Here is an 8,802-nt window from a genome sequence, read left to right as displayed (position 1 = left end):
TGTAGTTGAATTATGTTCCCATATAATCTCGTAGTTGAATTATGTTCAGGTTTGTTTCATAGTCATTTCTTCGATTGTTTATTTTCTTTTTCTTTTAACGTGAATTTGTGTCAGTCTCGCTAATTGGGGAATTATAAAAAAAAAAGTCAAAACTCTCAACATAATTTTTCCTTTTTTATGAAAATAAGAAAATGAAAAAAAAAATTGAAACTATATAAAAAATTTGATTCTTGCACTCCCATATATATAGATACATTATGACTTCTCCCCGTCCTTGTCCGTTATTGCCTCGTCTACCAAGAAATGAGGTTTTCTCAAGACCGTCATCTTCTTTTTATAGATCTCCTTTTAGGGACATCATGATTTTTGTAAAGACATGACAATAAGATGTATCATATTGTTATATGTATTGTTGGCTTATTTTTTATGGCAAGTTTGTCTAGGCAATATGTCTTGAAACATACTTCAGGATATGTTGAGACATTTTGGTGGTTGTGTTCAGAATATGTATCTTTGAATTTTTTTTTAGGAAAACTGATATTTTTGGTCCCTCAACTTTGTCGCCAGTAACAAGTTGGTCCCTGAACAAAAAATTTGCAGTTTTACCCCTTCGTCATTGTAATTGTATCATATTTGGTCCTTATGTTACTTATATCGCCAAAATAAACGAAATTTGATCGTGTGTCTATCATGTGTTGGAAAAAATAAAATAAAAATATAGTGGTAATAACGTGAATTCGCAACATTCGAATCCATTCGGCAGTGTTTTTGAGGAGGTTTGGCTTTCATGAAGCCGTTGTCGTCACCATCGGTAAGTAATTAATATCTCTTGAAATAGGTCTCTCTCAAATTAATCTATCCTGTTATAAGCAATATAGCATTGTTTTTTAACACATGATAAACACACGATTGAATCTCATTTATTTTTGTGATATAAGTAACATAAGGACCAAATATGATACAATTACAATGACGAAGGAGTAAAACTGCAGATTTTTTTGTTCAGTGACGAACTTGTTACTGGTGACAAAGTTGAGGGGCCAAAAATATCATTTTTCCTTTTTTTTTTATTTCATCATGATTGTTAGCGGAAAATTTTCTACGTATATTTTTCCCGCTTGAATGGGTAAGGTAATCCTAATTCGACTTCCACCAATATTAACTTGAAAACATAAAATCCATTAACAATAAAAAAAATCTTGATTTAGAAATCACTAGTAAACCTAACTAAGATCTAACTTTTAACTAAGATTTCTTCAGAGATAACTTGTATTTTGTTGAATGCCATAAATAGAAGAGGAAAGAAAGGTCGTGCGAGGGTGCGAAGTAAGATTTGTAAAAAAAAAATGGATATGTAGTGACGACAATGTGGGCTAGTATGGCGGTGCGGTACGGTGGTGTATCGTGGCCGATATGTATTCATTATTTATTGAATTTTCCATCATTTGAGACATATTAAACTAAATTTTTCTTCGGACAATGAAAATTATTGACCTATGTAAAAACATCTCCAACACACTCCATAATGAAGTGACATTAGCTAAAATGGAGGTGAATTTACTTTGATCCAACTTTATTTACCACTCCATTATGAAGCGAATGTATAGTGAAACTTCAAATATGAAGCTTTACTATTAATTCAACTATATTTTTGAATAGGGTGTTAGTATTCATAAAGTAGTTTATCCAATTACAAAACAACTAGAATACTTATATATATATATATATATATATATATATATATATTTAAATATGATATGTGTGGTTATATTACTTAATCACAGAATTACATATGAAATTAATATAATTCTTTTTTAGTTTGGTGTATAATTTAATTTTGAAAGGGACAGAGAATATTTACACTTAACAAAAGCTATTAAAATTTTAATCTTCAATACAAACAAACTAAAAAATAAATTACATGACATACATATATAAATAAAACATAGTCAATTAGGGCAGTAGCTCAATAGTCCACCTTACTTTTATAAAATAATCAAAGTTTCATTTCGTTAAGAAAATAACTCATCAGGCCGAAGTAAATTAAATTAACTGTTATAGTTAATTTAATTTACTTCAGCCTAGCTGAAAGGAAATTAAATTAAAAGTTTTAGTTAGTTTATAGTATTGCGGTCTGATGAACTATTTTCTTAATAAAATGCAGATTTGGCCAGAATCTTGAAAGAAGCTAAGGGATTAGCTAGTTGCAACAAATTCTTCATAAAAAAACTTTATTAGTATTTTAGTATGATAAATTTGGTACTATGTATAGAAATGTTATATATAATCTATGTTTATTTTTTTTAATACCTATACATATATACATTATGGGGTACAAAAGATACAAATTTAATATATATGCACTATAATGTAATAAATAAAAATGTTAAAATTGTAAAAATAATAGAGAAATAAATAATATATTTTTTGGGTGTTAAAAATAGTGTATTGAGGTGGAGAGAAATTATATTATTTTTTATGAAAAAGAAACAGTATTTTTAAGAAAAATTATATGGACTAAACCACATGAAACGTTCGAATTGCATACTAGCAAACGTTTCTAAATACTTACCAAAGTAGCCTGAAACGATGATGTGACATTTCAACCCTTTTTTTTTATTCCAAGTTTAGCCTTTATTAACATTCTCTATTATTTAATGGATTTTTTTGTATGAAATAGCCATGTTAAACTAATTATTTAGTAAACTGTCCAATGTTTCAAAGCTATTGTTTTTAGCCTCTTATACTGTTGAAAGACTAATATACCCTTCATGTTTGAAAAATAAAACTTGCGTACCAAACACAAATTTCAGTTCACAAACACGTACCAAATATGATTTTTCATCTCCCAAACACGATTGTTGCTCGAGTTTCATCATCAATCAACCTACAAGTTCGCTTTTAACCTTCGATTCGTATCTATATGAGATTATTTGGTGCTATGAAGATTAGAGTTTGAAAACCCTAACTCAGTTGTATATTTTTATATTGTTGCCGTCTTTGATTCGAATATAAGTAGTAGTTGTAGTTTTCTAACATTTTTCTCAACCTCTTTACATATATCTATCCATCATTTGATTTCGAAATTGTTTCCTTTGATTTTCATCAGAAATATTTTCGTTTTGGGTTTTCTCTATGACATATAATTTCAATTTTCTAATTTCGTTTATGTTTATAATATGTTATACAAGTTATTTTCAATGGAATTATATTCAAATCCCTTTGTTTTAACTTTTTACATCATTTCCTAAGTCAGCTGAACCAATTTTCCCAGGATTTCAAAATAGTTAATATGCGTGTCCAAAATTTTAATCCATGTTTTTTTTTTTTGTAATTGAGTTATTTGAAGCTTTTGGTTTGGTGGATGACTTTGCATCTTCATATATTTATATGATTGTGGATTTTGATTCCGCTCGATCATGAGAGCTCTATTAAACCTCCCACCATCAAGTCACTTTTCGGGAGGCCATGAAGAAGATGATACGATTTGGGAGTGAAGTAAATGATATGCGTTGTGGTTCTTGTGGTTAACCCAACCTGGACACAACAAATATCGTGCTCGAGAATTAATTTCTCTTGTTCCTTTATCAGTTTAAATTTCATTCTTTGTAATTTTTACATTCCAACCTATCATGGTTTTAGTTTCTTTGATTGCTTTCTTTATTTCTCTAGTTGTTAAAAAAATCTTAATAATGTTTCTCTTTACTATATGGTGTTATTATAAACAATGTCAATGATCCATCCCTTTTACATGTTTCAGTTCCAAACACACAAACATATAGTTAAAGGTCATCTTTCTAATTTTTTTCCTCTTTGACGTGTTCTCATTGACTTTCGAACCTGCATACTTGGTATTGTTGGTTGAATTGTAACTTTTTCCTTCACATGCATAATACATCAATGTCCGCATATAAAATCCATATTTCAAAAATATTAATCAAGATTTTAAAATATTAATGCATATTGGAGATCGACGACGATGGCAAAGAAGAGATCAATGACGATGGTGACATAAATTGATGACAATGGTGACATAGATCGACTCGTTGAAGATCGACAACGATGGTGACGAAGACACATAACCACACAAAAAATTAATTCACCGTTCACAAATTTTAGAGTGAAGATTCCCATAGAAATGCTCGCTGCCCATAACCCCTCAGAATTCTTACCAAAACAAGAACCCCCAATCGCAAATCCGAAAATGTACAATTTTTCACAAAACGAAAGGCTTCGAATATTTTAGCTACAAAAAAATGTGGATTAAATATATGGACAAATGGATTAATATTTTTGAAATCTAGAAAAAAAATAATTTATGAACAGATTCAAAATTTTATGGATAGATTTACGAAATGAAAGAAGACAAATTCGATTATATGGACACATGGATTAAATATATGGGCACATGGATTAATATTTTTGAAATCCAGAAAAAATTAATTTATGAACAGATAAAATTTGATGGACAGATTTACGAAATGAAAGAAGACAAATTCGATTATAATCAAAGCAGACAAATTTGAAATAAATTAATAGAATGTAATCCCCCAGAATTCCAGCAAAAAACAGAACCGCCAATCGCTAACCCTCTCTAGACCTTCGATCAATGGTGTAAACTTTCCAATTTTGGGACACGAGATGAAGATGATGCTGCAGAGCCATCAACAGATAATAGGCCGACAATTGCAGGTGACTCAGGGTTTAGAATCAAGATGAACTTTTTTGGGGTTAGAAAAGATGAGAGTATATATGGATGTGATCATGTATGTGGGGTCAATGAAATATAGTATTTTGATGATTTTTAATATTTTTGACTAATCTACCTCAACTTTAAAAAGTTTGGCTATTTTACTAAACCCAAAGTTTCAATTGGCTAGATAGCCGCATCACCCTTATTTAATCTTTTAAATAAAATCCTGGGCTTATTTATTATTTTGAATTGGAAATAATCCATCTCCACGTTTTCAACATCAATTTATTTCCAAATTTACTCTCTCTCTCTCTCTCTCTCTCTCTCTCTCTCTCTCACTCTCTCTCGACGATAGAACAAAATGTGGTTAAAGCCTTCAGCTTCAATTATTTGTCACTTCTCGTCACTTTGAATAATCAGATACCTAGCAATCCTTACGCACACCTATCTCCACCCTCAAATCATATTCGTTGATTCAATCATCTTTTTCCAAACACCCAATATTCTCACTCTCTAGGCGATTCCATATTCGGACGCCGACGATGCCAGCACTTCCAGAAGCTTATGGACCCAAAGCTCGCCGCCGCCGAAGAGGTGATGGGGATCGATAACTTGTCGGAGTTGTTTTGTTCTTCTCGAGAGTTAAAAAATTGGGGACTTCTTGATCAAGGTAAATAAAATCCTCTCTGGTTAGTCCAAATTTGAAGATGGAGATTCAGGGTTTCCTTTATTGATGTTGTTGTTTTGATTATGAAAATCTGAAATTGAGTTGAATTGAAGATTCTATTTTTTTTTTCAGATTTGTGTATTGATTTGATGATTTTTGAATTTATGAAAATTGGTCTTTAAATATGTGTTCTTGAGTTTAGAATTCGAATTGATGATATGTTTTTTACGAGATCTATTTTTTTTTCAAAAATTGTCATCATTTGTTTATTTTGGTTAATTTGACACATATTGTTGAATACAAGACCTTTTTTTTTTTTTTTTTTTTTTTTTTTTTTTCGCAACTTGTCATTTTGTTTATTTTGGTTAATTTGAGACATAATATTTGTTATTTATTGAAACTAACCATTATTTACATAAATTTACAAATATTAACAATATTACTCGATTTTTAGTCCGATTCGTCAATAGTGTTATTCGCATTGTAGATCCGTGTGAGGTATTCTTCATGTGGTCGCGTCAATGTGATCTCAAGAGAGAGAGAGAGAGAGAGAGAGAGAGAGAGGTCATTAAATGTGGCTAAAATCAATTAATTTAATACATATTTTTTTTAATTTTTCTTTTGAAATGTTTAATGAAGAGTATTTTGGATATTTGATCATCGTCAATTTTTTTAAATGGTTATTTTACAAAATTAATAAAATATTGATTATTTTGCAAAACTAGCTAAAGAGCTTTTTTTAAGTAAAAAAAAATTGTTTTTTTAGGATTTTGGGTAGGTAGTTTTAAAGAGTGGTTAGACTTAAAACTTAAAAAAGAAAAAAGAAAGAGAAAGACTAGAAATAGAGAACTAATATTTAGATTCCTATTTTATTCAGAAAGAAGATTTACCATACATTTCATTTATATTCAGAGTTGAGACCGTTGAACACTAACGTTGATATTCATAAGCCTAATCATTTTAGAATTATAATGCCCATCATTATTAACCATTCCTTTAACCCTTCTTATTATATATATATGTATGTATTTTTGTGTGTGTGTAAGAAGAAGACAACTAGACAAATGATTCCAACTTTTCACTCAGAAAAATATAATGAAAATGAAATGAACACACAGTCTCCAAGATAAGCTCTGGGACTGGAATCCATTTAAAACTTGAAACAATAATAAACCCTTTGGCCATGAAAAGCCAAGCATACCTACAATTTTACCCTTCTCTCTTTTTCCTCTTTTCTCTTTCTCTCAAGCAAAATAAAAGAGTAAAAAATTAAATAAAAGAAAAGTTAGCGAAACCTTTGTCTGTAGCTTTACCAAACCTCACTTGTGTTTTGTTGCCAACAAACTTCTCTCTCTCAACTCTCAACTCTCTCTCAACTCTTAATGCAATGAAGTCCTCAACGCCTATTTCCTTGCGGTTGCTCACTCTTCTTATTCCCTCTCTACTCTTTCAACTCTCTCGCTCCACAACTATAGTGGTCGATGGAGTTTCAGAGTGGAAAGACCCAAGTGTTCATGTTGGAGATTCTGTTAGTAAGTATACAAATGTCCAATAAATAAACCAAGACTATCCTTCTTTTTTCTCTCTGTATGAACTAAGCTTTATGGTGTTGAATTGGTGAACAGTTTTCAAGCACAAGTATCACTACAGCCTCTACATTTTCCAGAACCAAAGAGCCTTCAACCTCTGCAACTTCACTCAGTCCACGCTCCTCAGCAAACCCAATTCCACTTACACGGTAGCTCTCTTTCTTCTCTCTCGGGAAATACTACAAACAGCTGGCGTGCATTAGTTTTCTATGCTCAAAACTCCCACATATTATTCAAATCCTCTCTCAACTCACATTTCCGAAAGTGGGTTTCTCGTTGTGCACTAAAAATGGCGTGCCAAGCATTTAAGTCCTAACCTTCACTAGTATGTTAATGCACTCTAGTCTGTAATACGTATATTTTTATACACCCTTAGCTACTAGTCTAGAATAGTCTTAAGGTAAGAAATTTATGCAAAGGCCTATATGAGGCCTTAAATAAGTGTTTCGGAAATTTGTCAGTTTCTTTTATTGCATTTTCTCTCTATTTCCGTTGCCCTGAATCAGTATTTCCACTGAATATATTTATATAATTTGTGACAATAAAAAAAAAGTGGCACCCATCACGACCGGGGATGTTCTACTTCACGTTCAGTAGCAACGGAACAATGAGACCGGAGTGCAAGATGGGGACTCAAAAGCTTGCGATTGAAGTCTCAAACTCAACAATGGATCAAGTGGAACCCTCGGGAGCACCGTCGTATCCGTGGCCGATGGGGCCAAAGGAGGCTTCGTCGCCGATGCTGCCGGCAAAGGGCGGCGGAATCCCATTCATAAACAGCAATCCGGCAGTGCCTCTTCCCACTGGCGAAGTCGACTCCGCCACAATCACGCCTCTCCCTATCTCTCCCGCCCACTCGACCCATCCGGTAATATCACCTCTTTTTTGAAAAATTATAAATTAAATATCCTTTTAACCTACTTATATCATATGCATATGATTTATTTAATCATTGGTGATTGTTGCAATGTGTGTCTTTGAGAGTACAATGCAATTTTTTTAAAAAATATCTTTTTGTTGATTGAGTTTTGATGGTATTTTTTTTCCTGGTTGGCACTGGCAGGTGATGATAGCTACGCAAATGCTGGCTATGATTTGTATGGCTCCACTAATTCTGTAAAAAAATGGAAAGCAGTATGATGAGGAATGGGATAGTTAATGTGCAGAAGAATGGGAAATGGTTGTATTATGATGATTTGTGCCCAAAGTAGCTTTAAGGAAGCTTCTCATTATAATCATGTTAATGTATTGTGTTGTGTTGTATTGTACTTGTAGAGGCTCTATTGCACCTTACTATGAAATCATTGTCTACTTTTGCTTATTTAGAATTTTTTAATTATTTTTTTGTTGGAGCTTACCTCATACCTGACTTCCTCCATTGAGAAATCTTAGGAGAGAAGGGTGGGGTAGTTGATTGGAGACATTATCAAACTCCAAATGATAAGAACGATGTTTGGGATTTTGTAAGGTTCGATTTCTTCTTAATGTAACACGGAGGCTATTGGACTTGTCTCCCAATGGATAATGCAAAGGCTTCGTGAATTTTAACTGGGTCTAATTCATACACAACATTTAATTAATAAGAATATCGAAAAATATGTTGCAAACTAGTCAATCTTTTAGTTTTTTTTTTAAGATTTTATTAAAAATGTCATTTTATCAAGAAAATAACTCACCACGTACGCAACAAATTAATTAACTAAATACTAAATTTAATTTACATTTTAGTTAATGTTAATGCGGTTTTTCGCACAACATTCGCGACGCGTGTATCGTAGAAGAGTCCGGCTACACGCGTCGAGAGGTGGAGATCTCATCCCCTTGATTCCAAAGAAATTATAGTTATCGATGGG

General features: G+C 32.0%; 1 protein-coding gene across 1 annotated transcript; it reads left to right on the top strand.

Annotated features, from left to right (window-relative positions):
- Positions 1 to 6,512: 6,512 nt before the first annotated feature.
- On the top strand, positions 6,513 to 8,474 carry LOC149390104 (Cupredoxin superfamily protein). Its single transcript, XM_089620338.1, has 4 exons — positions 6,513 to 6,892; positions 6,986 to 7,098; positions 7,503 to 7,817; positions 8,013 to 8,474. The coding sequence occupies exons 1-4, from the start codon at positions 6,748 to 6,750 to the stop codon at positions 8,067 to 8,069; spliced, it is 630 nt and encodes a 209-aa protein (XP_089476464.1). The 5' UTR covers positions 6,513 to 6,747; the 3' UTR covers positions 8,070 to 8,474.
- Positions 8,475 to 8,802: the final 328 nt, after the last annotated feature.

The sequence above is a fragment of the Urtica dioica genome, chromosome 7, assembly GCF_054948205.1.
Source record: "Urtica dioica subsp. dioica isolate 48M chromosome 7, U.dioica_male_clone48M_v1_H2, whole genome shotgun sequence".
NCBI lineage: Eukaryota > Viridiplantae > Streptophyta > Magnoliopsida > Rosales > Urticaceae > Urtica > Urtica dioica.
Note: the sequence above shows the minus strand (reverse complement) of the source record. Positions and strands in the feature narration are given on the sequence as shown.